A 21790-nucleotide genomic window follows, 5' to 3' on the forward strand; every position below is an offset into this window, starting at 1 on the left:
TCACATTGCAAGGCACATTGCTGGGAGTCGGGTTTATGGTGAGAGTGTGTTTCAGCTTTTCTACCTGTTTCAGTGTGGGTATTTCCTTAGTCACATGGTATGCACAAATCTCAACTGTTTTTCTGGATTTCTCTCAGAAGTATTGATCAATGTGTGGCAGTTTATTCACTGAGTCCACACATGGAGCATTTCTTAATTGGTCTATTCAGAAGCTCCCTTAATTCACTTCCTTTATCTCTTCAGAGCATCTTGAGACAGGATTTCTAAAGAAAACCTGTGTATCATCATCAAGTCTAGTTCACCTAGTATATACGTACTGACTGTGTAGAAGATACTGTGCCAAGTGCTGTGAGGGAAACAGAGATGAATCAGACATGGCCAATGATCTCAAGAAACAGTGTATTGTGACAGATATTTGAAGGAAAAAATAAGTAGATCACATTAAGATCAGTAAGACAGAGTCAGAAAATTTTAGAAAAATGGCTCTCATCTCACTTGAGAAACCTTGCAAGAGTTTATGGAAAGGGGAAATAGTTGAGTTGAATGAAGCTCGAGGCAAGACACCTAAACTGCAGCTTTTACCACTTATGATAGCATGTTGCTACAGCCCAGGTGGACAAGGGAGTGGAGTGCTTCACCAACACAACCGTAGCTAGCTTAAGAATCCAACTGCAGCTCTAGCCCTGGGCATGTTGCTGCGTGCAGGAAGATGTCTGAAAGTTTTACTTCACTACATTTATGATCACATATCACCTGAAATTTCAGAGATGCAGAGTGTGTACATTCAACCTAGGCTTCTAGAATTTTCTGTGATGACTGAAAATTCCTTACTTGTATTGTCCAATACTGTAGCCCCTAGGCATGTGTGGCTGTAACGAGGGAATAAAATTTAATTAAATTTTATGCTTAAGTATCCATTGTGGCTAGCAGCCACAAGTGCAAGTCAAGTGCAGGTCAAGAGCCTTTGGTTGTTCTTAGGAAACTAATCACAAAATTATGGGATGATGTTGGGCCAGCATTTATTGCTAAGTTCAGAAAGTGAGATTTATAGAATCACATTGTTTTGAGATCATGGAGATCTATTTAAAGTGAGATGGAACTTCACTTTTTTTCCATTTTTGCATATCTGGCACATGAACTTCATTCATGTAATAAAACAAGTATTTACTGAGCATCTCTTAACAGCAAAAGAATTAAACCTTTCCAAGACATGTTCCAAGAACATGGAACACCTGCATTTTCCTAAAAATTTCACAACTCATTTACAAACATGTAGAGATTGGGAAATAAGTAGAATGCTAGAAAAAATGAAATTGCTTTAAAAAAATTGCTTCAGAGAAATTTGGGCTGGAAATGACAGCTGAGTTGACCCAATGGCTGTATCAGAGGATCCAAGTGTCTTCTTCCTTGTAGTTCCACTGTCCCAGAGGGTTGCCCTTCACTACTTATTCACATCTCTTTGGACAGCATTTAGTTAAATGGCCCCACCTAGTTACAATGGAGTCTGGGAAGTAGTTATTCTTCCTGCCCTCACCCATTATTGGAGGAAAATGTAACAAACTAAAATATGGCATTCTATTACTAAAGGAAGGGGAGAATGGATGTTGAGTGATAAGTAGCAACTCTGCCAAAGACCCAGAAATATTCCAGATTTCACAATAATGCAAAATGTTTAGATTATAGTGATGAAACCAGAGACATAAAAGGGAACATAGAAAAATCACTTTTACACATCTTATTCACCAAAAAATTCAAATGAAAAACAAAATTAGAAGAATTAAGTCAATGTAATTAGTTCTTAAAGAAAACTAATATTTTAAATCCTTTATTTAAGACAGCAAATGAATGTGCACTTACACCCGCTAAAAAAAATCCACTGTAAATGTCAGACACATAAATCAGAAAGTTTATTTAAAACCTTTCACAACTAATTTATTGTTATTAGACAATCATTTATTTAAAATAATATCCTAAATACTTACAAAAATAAATCAAGTATTGCTTCTATATTTCAAGTGTCAAAGTCTTTGCCATAGAAAATAGAAAGAACCTCTTATAAACTAAACAATATTTAAGCTACATCAAGTTTAATAACTGAACACTATTTTCTTTAATGGTTGTGCTTTACAAGTTTCCAAACTACTTCTTTGCCATGTACAGGTTCACAATAGGAATGTATGCATACAACCATACACACACACTTTTACATAGGAATGCTTCTCATTAAATATGCAGATAGAGAACCTAATGCAGTACTGTGGCCTAAAAGCCACCCCACAGAGCCAGATGTCCAGCTATACGGAAAGAGGTGTAGATGTAGAAACATTATCTGACATTCAAATTAGCAATCTAGTTATCAGAGGTGGTGACATCTTAATGAAGGATACTCAGTTTAATGTTTCTAGATAAGACATTAATTCTTAATCTATACTAAATCATTAGTTCAGCAGCCTTATTCATTGAAAAAATAGAATGAACTTCAAATATTTCTCAATACATTAAATGATCATTGTCATATGTATACACACTTTTTATTTTAAAAAGAGAAAGGAGTATATTAACCTTAGAGCAAATGCTCAAAATTAAAGATCATTTCCAAATTGGTCTGTGGTTTTACTCTTTAATCACTGGGACATTCAATTCCTTATCAAACAGATAAATGCTGGATTTCCCTTCCCTGGCATATACACTCAAACCTCACAAAACAGACATGTAGAAGTCATGGTTCGTGATGAATATTTATAATGCTATACCACCCACAGGGTGTCAATCTCACTACATTAACCAGATGTGGAAAAGAATCTCACTTCTGATCAGTTCCTGAATTTCCGTATAGTTAATCACAATAATACAGAACTTTACATTAGTCTTGTATAAATACTTCTATATCAAGCATTTTAAATACTACTTATCAACTAGAAAAGTGATAAATCACAAAATTTGTTTCTTCTCTATTAAAAAAAAAACAACTAGCCTTCTGTCCTTATTCAGAAATTGCATGAATTGCTTAGAAATTCCAAATATAGTAACTAAAATTTATGAACGACTGTGAAAATACTAATTTATTGAAATTGATGTCTTACAAGTTTCAAGAAAAGGGAGTTTGAAGAGCTTGTAAAATCTCAATTATAAGTAAGTAGTAAACACCAAAGGAGGAGATGTCTTATATTGACCAAAATATACCAAAATGCCATAATATTTGGAAAATTTTAATTAGCATGCTAAAATATTTTCAAAGGGCTATTTCATTTCACTGTAAGTTGCAGGCAAGCAGACTGTAAGAATATACAAAAACGCAAACCAACAATATAATTGTACCAATAAAAAACATCAAAATCTAAGAGGTAGTCAACAGAAGTAACCCTGATAAAACAACATATCCTGATAGCTGCTCCCCAATCTTAAGAGACTTAAATGCAATATGAAATTCTTGTATTGTCAGTGATTAGTAAAAAATTTACTGGTAAAGAATCTAAAAACCAAGTATATAAATGAATAATACTGTAAATGGAACAATACTCATATATGCAAAGAAAGGCTGAAAATAAAATCTAGACACAGCCCGCAGGCCAAATCTGTCCTACTGCCAGTTTTTGTAAATAAAATTTTATTGAAATACAACAATGTCCATTTTGCTTATACAAATATTGTTTATGATTGCTGCTTTCACACTTATAGCAGAGTCCAGTAGTTGGGACAGATCATATGGCTCAAAAAGCCTATGATATTAACTAACATATCTATCGCCTGTCTCTTTACAGAAAGTTTGCTGACCCCTGGGTCAGACATATGCTGATAGGTGTGCGGTTGTTGAACAGCACTGGAAAGATTAACAATGAACATCACAACATAAGGTATTCAACTCCAAGGAATACAGAATGCTAGTTATGTCACAACTTAATTCCTTTTCATATCTGAAACAGTCCTAAAATTTTTCTTCTTTTTATTTTTGTGGTCAAACATCAAAGAGTTATTTCCCAGTTACCATAAAAAGGTTTAGTACAGCACTGTCCAATAGAACTTTTTGCAATGATGGACATCTTTTATATGTGCATTTTCCAAAATGGTAGGCAGCAGCCACGTGGCTGTTGAGCATCTGAAATGTGGCTGATGTGACCAAGGAACTTTCAGTCTGAATTAATTTTATTGAAATTGCCATACCTGGCTTAACTACAATACTGGACAGCACAGATTTAACTCAAAGTTCTAAAGTGTGACTCTTAAAAATGACACAAAAAATTAGAAAATAAATAAAAGAAGAGCTTTGGACAGAAGTAAACTGAATACTATGAATGGAGTCTTGGACAGATTCCTTAATTCGTAAACAAAATCAAACTGATCCCCGACTGTTTCCCTTACTGCACCATCTCCTTGCAGTGTAGGGGAAAACTATTACAGCATGTTTTTCAGCAAAAGCCTTGATAATTCTATGCTTAAAAGCAATAACTATAATCATATTAAAACTGGTGTGGATGTTTCACACAAATTATATTTTTTGCCCTGCTTCCCACCAGAAAAATCACCTTTTATAAAGTCCATTCAATTCCATACCCTTAGCATTTCAACTACACTATACAGAAGCCCTTGTTTATAGTAGGTATGCAGGAGAACTATGAAATCTCCTGAATCTGCAAAATCTCCAATTAGTCACTTACTACAGCAGAAGTTATTGCAATAGTCCAATCTTCCAAATGTTTTATCTTTCACTACATGATAAAATAGGCCCATTTCCTAACAGATTTGAGGATAGAGGTAAATCCTTATATATATCAAGTCAAAAAATATAACTCTTGTATAGGTCTCCATGTACCTACTTCAAGACTATTTTTATATGGACCAAAATAATAAAACAAATATAGATATATTTTTAAATTACTTATTACTGATAACACATTGCAAACTAAGTTGCTAGTATAACTGACAACATTAAACTAAAATATACAAAGTCAATTTGAAATTATAATACTCTCAGAAGACAAATGTTTAAAATGTGTGCCTAATTACATCTTCCAATTACTCAAATGTGCTCTCTTAGAGAAATAGCTAATTCTATATTTGTTTTCAAAGTAAGCTGACAAAATTAATTTTATGCATATTGACTTTAAAATAGCTGATATCCACCATCATAAATTTCTTTTTCAATCTGGCAGTTAACTGAAGGATACAAAATATTTTAAGGGCACTTCTGTTTATGTTTTCTTTTATAGTTTAATCAGGTGTTATAGCAGGAACTTTAACAGAGAGATTTCTTCTGGTGTTGGTGATATGCCGTTGCTGTGCTAAGAAAGACCGTGCAGGAGTACAGGCACCAGTGTCTTTGCATGCACCACTGCCGCTCACAAGTCTAGATTCCATCCCCAGTTTCTGGAATGCTAGACTCTGAACAAAAATAAGCAAACAAATAACAAAACTATTTAGAGTTTGTAAAGTGCTTTTCACATATATAAAGTCATTTAATCCTGAATACAATTCTATAAAGCTGATGTTTTCCTCATTTTATAGAAAAAGTAAAGGGTTCAGAAGCTAATTATTCTGCACATTGTAATATTAGCAAGGAAGAGGAAACAAAGGCATAAAATCCAGTTTCTCTATTTTAACCTACAGAATTTGAAATCATTAAAAATAGTAGCTTAAAATAATATTCTAAAATTAAGCTTAATCATAACAAAAAAGGTTCCAAAGAAATTTGTGTGTTTGGGCCTTCACTCTACCCACAATGAGCAGACATAGCACAACAAAAGCTCTTAGATCAATGGTTCTCAAATGTGGTCCCCAGATCATCATTTGTACCAGTGGGAATTTGTTAAAAATGCAAGTTCTACCTTGTAGATTCTACCCAGACCTACTAAATCAGTAGTTCTGCAGATGAGTTGAATAGCTTGTTTTAACAAGTCTTCTGATGCATGCCAAAGTTTGAGAACCATTATAGTTCAAATTCACAATTGTTTATCTATATACTGATATGAGACAAATTACTGTAGTTGTGGATGTTGGGTTTCTTAGTAAAAGAAGTCATTACTTTTTCTCAATAGACCACATAACAGATTTCTACTCAGCTTAGAATTATGAGTAACTAGTAGAAGACATAGAACATAGTAAATGCTCAAAAGATATGGGTAGAAAATGAATAATAATGCATTATTTGGCTCTAATATCTTTAATGATTCATGTATCAAGATGCTACAGAGAAGGGATGCCTGGATGGCTCAGTGGTTGAGCATCTGCCTTTGGCTCAGGGCATTATCCTGGAGTCCCAGGATCGAGTCCCACATCAGGCTCCCTGTGGGGAACCTGCTTCTCCCTCTGTCTATGTCTCTGCCTCTCTCTCTGTGCCTCACATGAATAAATAAATAAAATCTTTATATATATAAAAAAAATGCTACAGAGAAACAGGGATAATAATACACAGTTCGCAGTTTCAACTAGGATGACTGACTCATGAGGGCAGGTCCTGGGAACACTTTACATAGAATTTCCTTTAAGGCCTTGCTAAATTAGGTCAGATTTTACCAAACAGAGGAGGAAAGGAAAGAGCACAGACAAAAAGTATGGTGACATAGAAGAACAGGCATGTTTGAGGAACAGCCACCAGTTCTATGTGGTGAAGCATAGCGTTCACACATGGAGAATCCACGTGTTGATATTCTCTCATACTAAAGCAGCAGCTAAGGTAGATAATGGCTTCGTTGTTCTCTATTTGGATTAAAAGAACCCAAAAGAATACATCATGAAATGCTTGAAAACATCTTGCTAATAGTAGGATGACAAAGTAAAATACTTCAAATAATTTTATACTACTCTCTCCTTGTTGAGATAATTATTGAAGAGCACCGCTGATTAAAAAAAAACAAAAACACACAAAAAAAAACAGTGAAAGACAGACATAGAGGCTTTATGGAATGTTAAAATAAATGTTGAGTACTATAAGTATTTAATTTTGCATTGCAGATATTCATACTTCAGAAACCCTTTATGAAGTATGAATTAAAGATTTTCATTCAAATAAGGCAATTCCTGAAATATTTATGAATTGCTGTATGTGTGCTTCATGTGTATCAACTAACAGTTGATGAGTCACAAAATCAATTTTAGGGATTTTAAGAAGGAGAAAATCAACCCAAAACACCTATGGTTCATGGTCAAAATGTTTGATAAACACAATATCCAATCACTGGCTGAATGTCAACTCACCTTATTGTACCAGGCAGAAACAATGAGTTTTTCTTCATAATCACGGAATTTTGCTACTTTACATTCACTCTGGAAAAAGATACAAGGACTATCAAAATCCCAGAAATAAACCCAAACAACCACAAATGGAATCATTTTTTCCCTGTGCCCATGTAGAGAATTTAAAAAAATGCATTGTGTGGCATAAAGCAGTCAAATTCTGAACGGGGGTTGGGGGTGCTTGGGTGGCTCTGCCTTCAGCTAAGGCCATGATTCTGGGGTTCTGGGACTGCGCTCCATATCAGGCTCCCTGCTCAGCAGGGAACCTGCTTCTCCCTCTCCCTCTGCTGCTCCCCCTGCTTGTGTGTGCTCTCTCTCTGTCAAAGTCTTAAAAAAATATCTTAATGAAATCATGGAGAATGCATGTATATGCCTTTAAGAAAGAATAAGATAATGACTAGTAAATCTTTATTTTAGAAATTTTACTGGAAGAACAGATGTTAAACAACAACAACAAACAAACTAGTGACTCTCATGCTACTATCCCCCATTATCTAGAGAAGAAAGTAACCACTGGCTTAAATGACAAAATAGGGCAGCCCAGGTGGCGCAGCGGTTTGGTGCCGCCTGCAGCCTGGGGTGTGATCCTGGAGACCCAGGATCGGGTCCCGCATCGGGCTCCCTGCATGGAGCCTGCGTCTCTCTCTCCCTCTGCCTGTGTCTCTGCCTCTCTGTGTCTATGAATAAATAAATAAAATCTTTAAAAAAAAATGACAAAATAGACTCCACCTATGGAGGAGTCAAAACTAAGGAGAAAGAGGATGTAGTAAAACATATGCCAGAAAATCCTTTAAAAATTTCCTCTAAAGCTTAACACAAATTTTTGTCTCTCTATTCTTGGTGATCTGTATACTAGATTGCCTATAGCCATATTTGCTCACTACCCTAGAGACTTACATCCATTTTTTAATTCCTGAAATACAGCAAATTTTGTAATTTCACTGAGCACCAAATACAGCTGACGCATATAAAAAGTTATAAACTAGACTATTTGAATGTTCCTACAGTAAGATGCTCATGATACAAAAGCACACAAAAAATGAGGGAGGCAAGATGACCTTTTTCTGGCTCACATCCAAACAAAGACTCCCCAAGAGGGATGGTAGATAGAATACTCACTGCTATTTCCACCACTTTTCTCATTTTTGCTTCTTGCGGTATACATACAGAAAAATATGTGTAAGCTAAAGGCCCATATGCTGTGATGTAAGTCAAGTTTCTCCTCAGAGCCCTATAGTCAGAGGTGCCACTTGTCATTCTACTTAGTGGGGAGCTGTACTTCAAGCATCAACAATGATGCTTGTACATTTTCACTGGGAAGTAAATAACCAATGCAATTTAAAAGTTCTGGGATTTTTCAGTCCAAGTCTCGTTATTTTACCAATTAGAAGATCTAGGATCAGAGAGAGGAGGTGATGACTTTAAGAGAATATACCAATAAACCAGTAACCCAGGCCTCTGATTTCTGTGATATTTAATTCTGGGAGTACAGAGATATCAGATATAGCCTCTGCTCTCAAAACACTCTCACAAACACCAAAGAGAAGAACAATGCTATTGTAGGATGAATTTATGAGTTCAGAATACATGGAATGGCTATGGAGAGATAACCAACTCTGCCTTAGGAATACACATATGAAAGCTTTATGGGGGAAGAGACATATAAGTTGGATCCTGTAGAATAACAGTGTTTCTTCAGAGAGATACCTCTATCCAGTGCTTTCTATAGCACTTTCCATGGTGTGGACAAGCACTTAGCCAGTGCACAAAAGACTAGTGTCCATTCTGAATGTGAAGTCTTTAAGTCTTTAAATAAAATGTTTCCACTACAGTCCATATCTACTGGCTCAGAAATAATATGAAGAAAACAGTAAATGAATATAATGTGTCTCTCTAAAATACAGCATTTCTAGTTGATTTAAAAAGAAACCTACTATCAATTATGAAAATTTCAAGGCTAGTATATAGAACCCATCATGGCTCTGCAATTACACATACATTATTATGAGGAAGTACAAATGGACTTCAAGAACAGTATCACATCTCAACATCATATTAAAAATAGTAGCTTTGTAAAACACTTTGCAAAGAAAGCTAGAACATGCCCAATTATAAAATCTATGAATATACAACTCCAGACTGACATACTTAACCCAGCTAGTAAAAATGGTATCATCGTTAGTGCAAAAAATAACTTTTAAAACTTAAAGACTCAGCTAATTAATTAGAAGATGTCATCACTAATATAGCTGTGCATGATTAATAACCAAGACTGCCACTTTAGTCCAAGGGCTTACAGATTCTGTGAGCACTTTCTTCCCTCAGGAATTGCAACTAAGGAGTTTATTTAGTTTCAAGTGAGGAACAGAGAGAAGAAAAGAGAAGGAATATCTGGTTAGCTGAGTACAGTACCTTTTTAAAAAGGTGAGTTTGATTTCTTTCTTTTTATTTTATTTATATTGTTTGGATGAACTCTAATCCACATAAGCTTAAAAGGAGCTAATATGGCAGAACTCTATTAGACAGTAAGGAATACCCATTTGATTGGCTGCTCTGGGGAGAGAGAGACACAATGCAGCAGAGTACATACACTCAAGAGACCAATCTTGTGGGCTAATGAGATTCTTTGTAAAAAACACAGAGTGATAAAACATATCTCTAACTTCTGACTTCAACTTCTTATGAGACTTGATCATTGATGACAGATATATGACAGCAATTAATTACCAGGGCTACACAGAATAATTAAAAGGAAATGTATGAATATGAACATTTTACCTCCAGAATCTCAATTCTTCTATCTTTCTCTGCCAACTGCTTTCTAAGTAGCATTATTTCAGCTGATGCTGGATTTAATTTGGGATCTAAAGTTTTTATTACCTGTTTAAAGAAAAAAAATATTTTACATTTACTTTACCTTACCAAGTATTGAAATATAAGAACATTGTCTATAATATCTCCATTGCTGAAGGGGAGGTGGGCAGAGGGATAGGGTGACTGGATGACAGGTATCCAGGAGGGCACATGATGTGATGATCACTGGGAGTTATACTATACGTTGGCAAATTGAACTTAAATATATATACATATTTGTACATAAAGTGAAAAATTATCCAGGAAGAAGAGATCCAGGTGCTAACTATGGCTTAATTCGGCAACTAAATTTGAATAACAAAAATAGCATTCTATAGAGGTACAATGGTATCAAACTTCAGTACAAAAATAGGAAGATCCCTCTCCCAAAATACAATTTCCTTTCTCCAAGGCTCAGTACTCAGATAGTAATTTAGTCTTATTAAGCTCTGAGCACTAAGGTCTTGAAATAACACTTTCCATATTTATCTGACTTGAGTATTTTTTTCAAATTAAAACAAATTTGATAATTATATGGAAACTAATTGTATAAAGTAAGTAACAAAAAAAAATCATAGTAACAATCTCTTTTACTACCAAACCTACTTAATGTAATTCTATATAAGATCAATATAATAGAAATCAGCGATTTTGTCTGTAAACCAGAGGATATCTCAATTACATTTATGGAAATTATTAAAAGGTAGGTAAGAGATATTCAATCAGAATGTTGTTTGGAGACTCAACCAAACTATGTAGCCAATAGTAATAATAAGAAATTAACTCAGAAATATCAGGTGTAAATCAGGAGCAAAAACAAGTTTCCAGTAATAGGGTCATCTGTATGATGGAATTACAAATCTAGTAACAAGGATTTAAAATCATCTAAAGAGGGCAGCCTGGGTGGCTCAGCGGTTTAGTGCTGCCTTCAGCCCAGAGCATGATCCTGGAGACCCGGGATCGAGTCCCGCATCGGGCTCCCTGCATGGAGCCTGCTTCTCCCTCTGCCTGTGTCTCTGCCTCTCTTTTTCTCTGTATCTCATGAATAAATAAATAAAATCTTAGAAAAAAAAATCATCTAAAGAATTAGGAAGGTTTCACCTATACTTATAGAGGTAAAGGAAAAAGCCTAAATTCAAAACATTTTGCTGAGTGCAAAACAATTTGCAGAGTGCTGAATATGGCAGGCACCGACAGTGGCACATGGGGATACAGGAGACTTGGTGCCTGCCCTCATGGAGTTCACATTATAAAAGTAGAGTTTAAATCATAATTTGTTATCTCTAAGTGATAATAAGAATGAATATGACTTCTCTCTATTTTCTGAATTTTCTAGCATGGACATCACATTCCTATAATTAACTCTCCCTCCAAGTAATGTAAAGGTAAAAAAAATGAAATCCTATTTATTATACAGGCAATTGGTTCTTTTAAATGATAGTGTTCAATGATGACAAGAATATGGTATTCATTGTCATTGCTTTGTCTACTTAGTTATAATCCTTTTAAAATAACATTTAGAAATACATATCAAGCATCTCTGACCTACAACTTCCATTTGACCCATTAATCTAGGAACCTGGCTAAGATAATAAACCAAAATAAGGGGCAAGCTTTCTGTATAAATATGTTGTCTATAGTCTTATTTCTAGAAGAACAAAAAAGAAATGGAAATGAACCATTTCCAACAATAGTATGATGATGACTAAGTCAATTATGATATACCCCACTCAACTGAACATTAACAGCCATTCTTCTATTTTGAAAGGCTGCTCCATAAGTGTCTGTCTTGTTTAGCTATATTCCCAGTGCTTAGTATAACAGGTGCTCAGTAAGTGTCAAATTACATTTATATAACATGAGGAAATTATGCTCGCTTTGGCAGGACATATACTATAACATGAGGAAATTATTATTTTAATTCTTAAAATGTGTTTAACTTTTAAAATCATGTGTACCATGATCATACAAAGTGTGTGTGTGTGTGTGTGTGTCTGTATTGTGGTCAGCAGTCATGGAGACAATATACATTGAAAAAAATGCTCTGTTAAGAAAATACACCAAAAGGTTAAGAGTTATCTCTGGGAACCTTTCTATGTTTTATAGTTTCTACTAAAAGCATTTCTACTTTCGTAGTTGAGAGAAACTGGACTGTGGCAGAGACAACTGCAGATGTTTACTAAGGCTCTCTAGAAGGTGGGTGGAGCTGCATGCCTGAGTTCTGCCCACTGAAATGAGAATGAAAAGTGGTTCACAGTTCCCAGGTCTACCTCATCATGAATCTTCCCCAGTATAGTCTAGGCTGGCATCCCTCATCTACCAGCTGGACTATGTTGAGTGAGCTTGGAAATGCTATGTTCAAGAAGGCAAAACCTCTGTCAGCTGGGGGCTCTAGGGGACTGCATGGAGCAGGGCCCCTCCCCCACTGAAAGATGGGCTTCCTGTGATCAAGAAGTAACTTCTACCTTTTAAGTCTTGAGATCTTAAGGTTTATCTGTTGCTGTTGGTCCTATTTATAACTTAATAAACAAAAAATTTAAATGTATTAGCAGCATTTTAAAACTTCATCATATAATCCTCTTATTTAATAAGTAGAAAAAAGTAGATTAACATTCTCTAAGAGAGAATACTTATAATTAATTAGGAAAATATATGGTATTCATGGAAATAAAAGATTTTGTGAGAATAGTACTTAGAGATATTTAAGTTTGAAATAAGAAAAAAGAAAAATTAGTTTGGCAAACAGAATAGTGCTTAACTATTAATCTAGACCGAATGCTAAAATAATTTGAAACAAGTTTGAAGAGCTAAATTTTCACAAAAGGCAAACATTCACTTTAAGAACTAAAGTTCCTGTACTTCATAATAGTCATTTCCCCAAATGAAGCCACTACAGTCCCCATTTAAAACCCATGTTTGTTTTACCTGATGCTGATGAGTGACAAGGAGAGAATTGAGAACTGATCCCCAAGGCTGGATATAGGGAGAAAAGTGACATGACACAGATAGAAGAGGAACAGTCCCACAGGTGGAGCCAGCCTGATAAGAACCTGAGTCAGAAGATGACTTGGGTCCCCAAAAATAAGTCACTTACATTTCTTGCTTTTTCCAAGTACATTTTATATCTTTCCTCCATTGCTTTCATATCTTCATCTTTCTTCTGAAGAGCAGCTTCAAGTTCATTGATCTTTTGTGCTGTTATTGAAAATGAAATGAAACATGACCAATTTTAAATACTCCCTCTTCACATAAAAATTATATAATTTTTTTCTAAAGACTGATAAGAGAACTTAAGAGAAATGTTTATTTCTTCTCTGTAATGAATTCTTATCTAAAACTTTTGAGCTGCAACCAATACATCCTCAATCATTTCATTTCATTTTTTTCTTAAAAAATATCTGTAATCTGCTTTATCCAGCTATTTTTCTCCTTTCTATCAAATGTTTCAATGACTAAACACACTTTACAGTGTTATCACAATCATCATAAGAAAATAAAGCATTCCTTCTACACAATATTTAAAACTTACTTTACTTTGATTATACATTATTTTATTTATATTTTCATAGTATTAATTCTATTATGTTTTTATAATGTTTGATACTCCTATATATCAATCAGTTCATTTTATTAGATTTTTTTTTTTGCTTTAAGATTAGATCATTTATTACTTAAATCACTAAAAAATTGTCATGGTTCTTATTTACAACATATGTATTTATGGAGCGTCCAAAAACCTATACACAGTTCTTGAATCCTTTAACTAAAAAGGGCAAGTCCTTAGACGGAGTCTGATCCAAGTTTTTACAAATACCTACCATTCTGGTTTACATCTGGCTGAAGATCTTCAATGAGTTCTTGTTTCTTCTGTAATTCTTCTTGGACCTCAGTTAGTTTTTCCCTAAGTAGGGGAAAGAGCATGGAGTTTTGGAAGCAAACAGACCTAGGAATGAAGACTGATTTCTGCCACATAACATTTGTGGACTGTGGGCAAATCACTTTCTGATACTGAATCTCCTCACCTGTGAAATGGGAATAATACTTGCCAAATATTATAGGGGCTGCTGTGATAAGTAAATTGCCTGGCACATGATGGGTGCTAAAAATGTTAATTTTTTTTCCCCTTGCCATCCTTGCTTCCTTAGAAAATCAAACGAAATATTTTTTTTGGTTAAGCATCCCACGTCTTCACATAGTCAAGTTGTGACAGTTGTCTACTTTGTAAACTCTTCATATGACATTTAGTGACTGAAAAATGTAGGATCTGGGATCACTGGCAGTCAGGCTGAACATGTTAGCACTTTTTTCTTTTCATTTCTTGGGGGCAGTGATGAACATTCAATTGGCATTGGGGGATTTTTCTTACAAACAAAATCAGATAAGAATACTACCTTTAGAAGTTTTTAAAACCCTTCCCCTTTCATATTTGAAATGAAATATCAGTTTTACTTACATATGAGCTTCCAACTTCTGCTTTAGTTTGCTGGACTACAAAAATTAAAAAAAGTTGCTGTGAGATAACTATTGTGACAAAGATAAATTTTCCAGACATCAAAATCTCTTTACCTCCTTTTGAAGTGTTATTTAAAATTATAAATGTTTCAAAAATTTGTATTTCTAATAACATACTTGTAAAAATATAAAATTTTAGATATTTTTTACTTCAAAGGGAAAGGAAAGGAGGTTAGGAAATGAAAGGAGGAGCAAAACAGTAAAAAGAAAAATGCTTCATATTTCTGAATACCATGAAAATAAAATTTAAACTTGAAGAGAAATAGTAAATGCAAGCTGAATGTGATATATTGAGGAGTATCAAACATTTAAAAATCATTATTTAAAATATAAATTTTAAGATTTTAGGAGTTTAATGAAGAATAGACTTAAATAATTACCTTTACAATGAAGCTTTATCATTACAAATGCAAACACTTTAATATTAATATCAAGTGAAGCAGTGGATTTTGTTAAAAAATAAAATTTAAAACATAAAACTTCCTCTTTAAAAAGCAGGAGTTTTAAATTCCAATAGTGGGTTCAGGATCATCTACCAAATAGATGAAGAGTTTAAAATATAAAATCTGAAATATAACTCAGACACTAATTGATTTTAAAAAGATAAATATAAAATCTTTAAAAAATACTGTAATCCAAAACGTACTCCCCCAAATAGGTCCCATTTTAAAAGTATTCCCTAATGTGGCTTAAAAGAATATTTGTATTAGAGAGGTTACAATACCGTATATATGCACATATGAGATGCCGCCATGCCTGAGACGATTTCTATTTCCAAGCCCCCAGGGAAAAAAGAGAAAATCATATAAAGCATATAAAAGACAGAGAGGAAATACAACCCTTTCAGTCTTTTTCATCTCTCTACTCACTCTTCATAGCTCTCTCCCCCATCAACACAGGCATAACCACCTTATCGTCCGTCTACCCAAGTGTCTAACACACATCAAACTCTATCTTGTTTTAATTAAATGCTTTCCTCCCTCCATTGTCACTTCTTTTCCCCTCTGGGTACAGAGATCCAACTACAGACACCTGGCTAGGTATATGCAGATTCGGGCTGTTCCATCTCTGCTGAGTCCTCTTATCTGTGCCCTCGCAATGTCTGCCATCAAAGCCCATGAGAAACAGCAAGGCCATAAATGAGTCAGCATGGAAAGAGGGAAGAAATATATTTGGAGTGATGTCTTTAAAGCTGCATTGAGGTGTCTGTCCTTTGGAGGTTAGTATGATCCAATTTTTCGGTGCTCTTTGGTAGAAATCATTGTCTCACTTTCTCCCTCCTCTTAGTTTTCCCCAATCCTGACTGCTGACTACTCTTACTTGTACTTTTCTCACACCTGAGAAAAGAGCTGTGAAGACCTCTCCTGCAGCACACTCTCAACCAGGTATTACCATGAATTTAGGTGCAGATGTTGAAGTAGGATAGACAGAAATCACCTTCCAGTACACACCATTAATTTATAGGCTCCAAGTTGGCAAAACTGCTGCATCTGTTATGCAGATATATACGGTATTCGAGGGTACCCTCAAAAGATAAGGGTAGCACTTTCAAATACAAGACTAATTTGGGCATCAGAACTTATGGCAGAGAGTCCACACACAGCAGAATTATTACAATTTTTAAGTTACTTACACTTTCTCCTTCAGACTTGGAGCCTTGTTCCTGTAAAGATTTCTGGAGGTCCTCAATCTGCTGCTGCAATTCTCGGATGCGCTCTTTGCTTAGTCTATTAATAAGATGAATCATATATATATTTATTTGTATTGAAAGCCAAAGTAGTTTGGATCTATAAAGGTACATTTGTGCAATTTAACTCATGAAGTCTGTATTTAATAGCAATAACAAATGACCCACAATTATCTGTAGCTAGGTATAATATATAATGTAAGTATAGTAGGCTACTTGCAAGAAAATATTTTTAAAAAGATGACATTTTATCAAGGAAGTATATATTCCCACATTTAAAAATTTTAGATATTTATGTGCCACTTGCAAAAAGTACATCAATTCTGCACCATCCTCACTGGTATAAAAATCAGAAAAAGACAATCAGAAAAATAGCTCAATTTTCCTACATTTGTATCTTTAGTGAATGGGAATGAGGTTTCTTCTTCTTGTTTCAGATTTCATGGTGTATTGACAAAGGCCACCATTTCCCAATCATTTTTTCATAATTTTTTATTTAAATTAAAGAGACTAACACTAGCAACTAGGGTAGATTTCTTTTTTTTTTTTAAAGATTTTATTTATTTATTCATGAGAGACACAGAGAGAGAGGCAGAGACATAGGTAGAGGGAGAAGCAGGCTCCATGCAGGGAGCCCGACGTGGGACTCAATCCCAGGTCTCCAGGATCAGGCCCTGGGCTGAAGGCGGCTCTAAACCGCTAAGCCACCCAGGCTGCCCCTAGAGTAGATTTCTAACTTGACAAAATCTTATTCTTTAAAACCCTGCTTAAGAGTTACCTCCACTGAGGTTACCAGCAAGAGAAAGTATCTGAATGTCTCTTTTCATGTATATACGACCTAACATACCTGCCCCTTAAAACACTCCATTATTCTACTGCTGCAGGCATCCCATAATACAATCATTATTCAAATGTCTATTTTCCCACAGTAACCCTTTAAAGGCTGACCCTTCGCATCTCCAATGCTGATATTGAACTGTATAGGATAGTAAGATCTGATGGTCCCTTCAGAAAGCTAAAATGTTATTTTCCTCTTAACCACAGTTGATGTAATACTATATATACAAGTTTGAGAGGCAAGGTTAAAGTGGGCTCTAAGATCAATAAAGGTTGGTCAGATGAAATAAAATACTTTGATAGCAAAATATGCTATTTATAAGAGGCAAGTTAGCATAGTGGTTAAGAGTCCAGACTCAGGAATCAGACAGACAGGAAGTTCAAATGTGGGATTGAGAATTTACTAGCTTAGAACTCTAGACAAGTTACTTAACCTGCTAGGACCTCAGCTTCCTTATCCATAAAAAAGAAATCATTATGATTCTTACTTCATACAGTTATTGTGTGGCTTTCCAAATGAATACTGAAAAAGTGCTTAGAAAAGCACCTGGCATATGGTGAACACTGTATCAATTTTATATATTTTTAATATAATTATTAAGTGCTTCATTGCTGTCAGATGAGTACACCATTTGCTTTCATAACTGAGGACACTAAGTGTGAGTTGCCCAGAGCAGAAAGCTAATAAATTTAAATAGAGGCAGGGCTCAAATTTGACTCCAGTCTAAGTTCCATCCATGCATAGACTGCAGTCCAAAGCCAGATTGTCATGTATCCAATTGTTAAATTTTCTGTGAATTATGAAGGCTTAAAAATGAAATTCAAGAACAAGCAACCTGGTTAATAAAGTATGCTAAAATATTGGGAGTGAGAGGCTGAAACCAAGTAACTATTTAAACTTCTTTATTTTTTTTTAAAAACTTCTTTAAATCCTACTTATTTTAACTACAAAGACGTCTTCAACTTCTGTAAGTTCAGATTTTGTGGCTAGCCAATGGAATCATTATGAATGTCAATTACAAAAGAGTGTGTGTCACCTTTGCTCAGTTTCTAATTCATTCATCTTGCGGTGCTTCTGTTCTAGCTGCTCTTGAAGTTCCTCAATACGCTCATTCTCAGTGCCTTCTTGTTGTAAGCGGAGCATCTTATTTTCATGTTGAAGTCGAATAAATACTTCCCTGATGTGGAAAAGCAAAGTTTGCTTTTAAATTTCTTAAATGTACATTTAACATTTTTTTTTCATTCTTAACTTTTCAGAAAATTCCAATTCCTTTAATAGCTGTCATTTAAAAATGTAACTGATGTTTCTGAAAGTTTTTAAGAAAAAACTATATACATTATAAGACTATCCCAAAAATCAAGCAATAAATTTTTCAAAGCACCAGTATTAGATATTATATATCATTAAATATTATGCAAATCCCAAAAGAAATAGGAGTTATTTTACGGGTAACTTGTGATGCTGTTCACTGAAGGCATAGCACATCCTCAGATAACAAACATTAAAAGCAATAGATTAAAAAAATAAATAAAAGCAATAGATTTAAGAAATTAGTTTGCTTAATATTTTTTAAATATACTCTTAAAATGAGAGTCATATGACTGTCTCTAGATTTTTTTTGTTGTCAGAAAACAATTTTTATTAAGAGTTTACATATACACACTTTCTAAAATGCAAATGATAGGAATGATATTAAATAAAAAAGGAGGGACGCCTGGGTGGCTCAATGGTTGAGCATCTGCCTTTGGCTAAGGTTGTGATCCCGGCGTCCTGGGATGGAGTTCTGCATCAGGCTCTGCACAGGGAGCCTGCTTCTCCCTCTGCCTATGTCTCTGCCTCTCTGTGTCTCTCATGAATAAATTTTAAAAATCTTATAAATAAATAGGGGATCTCTGGGTGGCTGAGCAGTTTAGTGCCTGCCTTTGGCCCAGGGCGTGATCCTGGAGTCCCGGGACCCAGTCCCACGTCGGGCTCCCAGCATGGAGCCTGCTTCTCCCTCTGCCTATGTCTCTGCCTCTCTCTCTCTATCATGAATAAATAAATAAATAAGATCTTTTAAAAAAAATCTTATAAATAAATTAAAAAAGTAATGTTCTCCTACCTGCTGCCTCCCTAAATGCAATTTCTTAAAAGGTTAATTTCAATTAATCTCATTTTATGTTCTTCTGAATGGCTGCATCATGACTTTAAAATACAGGCTCATATAGCTTTTCTCATATGGCTATTTTTAAGATGACATTAATATCACTGGATATTAATAACTAACAAGTTGCTTTCCAGTCCAGTATGTAAAGAGCTCTGTCTTAATAACAAAAAATTGAACAAAATGAAAATTTATATATTTGCAAACTATATGCTGAGTGAAAGATGTCAATCACAAAAGGCTGCCTATTATATGAGACAGAGTTGATTCTCAGGGCTTGGTGCTAGAGCTGGAGGGGAAGCAGGACCCAGGAATGACTGCTAAAAAGTATAGGATGTTTTTAGGGGAATGAAATGTTCTCAAATTAGATGGCTGCACAACGCTATGACTACAGTAAACACCCCTGAACCATATGGTCTAAATGGATGAATTGTATCTCAATAAATCTATTTAAATAAAGAGTATGAAGTAATAAATAAAACTGTTACCACAAAAAGGAAAGGAAAACCATAAACAATTGCTAGATTAGTCAAATTTCTAGAAGTAAACATAGCAGCAAAATACTAGGATAAAAGCTGGTTAAGAGGAACCTCTAAAATTTGTATTTTATTTAACTTCTGCTTAATCCTCCTGCTATTACTGACAGCTCCTTTCCTATGTGTTTCACCCATGTGGATTTGACTGCCAGGTATGAAAAAGGTTTTCCATTGAGTTTATGGGTAGGAAAAGAAGTTCAATACAATAAAAGTCGTATTATAAAAACCAGAATAGTTCATTCAGCTAGTTGGTAAAATTTTACCTTTGAATAAAGTCTAAAATTGTGGTAGTAGCAGTAACAATCTAAGAAGTTCAAACAGATGAGACAAAGTAATTCTGAGCTCCATGACTCATAAAATGGGACCCTCTAAAGGCTAATAATGTTTTTATTTTTTTATATATATTTTTTAATAATGTTTTTAAAAAGACATTTCTACCATTAAGTATAGATTTTCAATTAATAAAAAATTTACCTATATTCCACTGGCATAATCTCAGCAGCAAGATTCTCATAACTTTTTGTAGCAGATGCATCTAAACAACAACAACAAAAGATTACCATTTCAAAATTTCTACCATTAAAAAAAACCCTTCTAAATCCAATAAAATTCACCTGTTTGGTTTAGGTGATCTTGTTGTACTTGTGAACACCGAAGCTCTTCATTTGTTTCTTTCAGAGTATCACGCTGTTCTATTAGCCTCTAAAAAAGAATTGTTTATATAAGCAAAATATTTAATTCTGCTACCAGAAATGTACTTTATGCTTATAATAATTTATCTTAATTTCATAATTATTGCTTAGCTAATTATGTGACAATGTTTTAGTTTTAATGCTAAGAGATAATTTCTCTTACATAAATCACATAAATGTTTAGACAACACAAATTAAAAAAAAATTTTTTTATTGGAGTTCAATTTGCCAACATATAGCATAACACCCAGTGCGCTCATCCCACCAAGTGCCCCCCTCAGTGCCCATCACTCAGTCACCCCAACCCCCTGCCCACTTCCCCTTCCACTACCCCTTGTTCATTTCCCAGAGTTAGGTGTCTCTCATGTTTTGTCACCCTCACTGATATTTTCACTCATTCTCTCCTTTCCCTTTATTCCCTTTCACTAATTTTTATATTCCCTAAATGAATGAGACCATATAATGTTTGTCCTTTTCTGATTGATTTACTTCACTCAGCATAATACCCTTCAGTCCTTCCACATTGAAGCAAATGGTGGGTATTTGTCCTTTCTGATGGCCGAGTAATATTCCATTGTATACATAGACCACATCTTCTTTATTCATTCATCTTTCTATGGACACTGAGGCTCCTTCCACAGTTTGGCTATTGTGGACATTGCCGCTATAAACATCGGGGTGCAGGTGTCTTGGCGTTTCATTGCATCTGTATCTTTGGGGTAAATCCCCAGCAGTGCAATTGCTGGGTAGTAGGGCAGATCTATTTTCAACTCTTTGAGGAACCTCCACACAGTTTTCCAGAGTGGTTGTACCAGTTCACATTCCCACCAACAGTGCAAGAGGGTTCCCCTTTCTCCACATCCTCTCCAACATTTGTTGTTTCCTGTCTTGTTCATTTTCCCCATTTTCACTGGTATGAGGTGGTATCTCATTGTGGTTTTGATTTGTATTTCCCTGATAGCCAGTGATGCGGAGCATTTCCTCATGTGCTTGTTGGCCATGTCTATGTCTTCCTCTGACAATATAAATTTTGTGATTTCCCCATTAGATAATTAATCTTTGAAACAAACTGATGTAATTATACAGTGGAGTACAAATATTCAACAGTAATTTTTTTTTAACCATAGAGTAATTAAAAAAAAAAAAGGCATGGACTTTGGAGGCAAATAGATCATGGCTTGAATATCAGTTTCACTATTACATATTTCACTTACATCACCTATGGTGAGCTGACTCTTTGGCTTTAGTATCCACAGCATCAAATGGAAATGTGAATACATAAACCCTTGCAAAGGTGTT

At 34.8% G+C, this 21790-nt stretch overlaps 1 protein-coding gene across 1 annotated transcript in view; it reads right to left on the reverse strand.

Moving 5' to 3' along the window:
• Nucleotides 1-1885: 1885 nt before the first annotated feature.
• Nucleotides 1886-21790, reverse strand: part of HOOK1 (hook microtubule tethering protein 1) — a 65736-nt gene continuing 45831 nt past the window's right edge. Inside the window, exons 13-22 of the mRNA XM_025427837.3 lie at nucleotides 20414-20501; nucleotides 20274-20334; nucleotides 18157-18297; nucleotides 16229-16322; nucleotides 14537-14571; nucleotides 13902-13984; nucleotides 13178-13278; nucleotides 10009-10110; nucleotides 7192-7260; nucleotides 1886-5379 (exon numbers count right to left, since the gene is read on the reverse strand). Coding sequence (XP_025283622.1) covers nucleotides 5209-5379; nucleotides 7192-7260; nucleotides 10009-10110; nucleotides 13178-13278; nucleotides 13902-13984; nucleotides 14537-14571; nucleotides 16229-16322; nucleotides 18157-18297; nucleotides 20274-20334; nucleotides 20414-20501 — 945 coding nt within the window. The 3' untranslated portion in view covers nucleotides 1886-5208. The remainder of the gene's footprint in view (nucleotides 5380-7191; nucleotides 7261-10008; nucleotides 10111-13177; nucleotides 13279-13901; nucleotides 13985-14536; nucleotides 14572-16228; nucleotides 16323-18156; nucleotides 18298-20273; nucleotides 20335-20413; nucleotides 20502-21790) is intronic.

This window comes from Canis lupus, chromosome 5 (genome assembly GCF_003254725.2).
Source record: "Canis lupus dingo isolate Sandy chromosome 5, ASM325472v2, whole genome shotgun sequence".
In the NCBI taxonomy this organism is placed as follows: domain Eukaryota; kingdom Metazoa; phylum Chordata; class Mammalia; order Carnivora; family Canidae; genus Canis; species Canis lupus.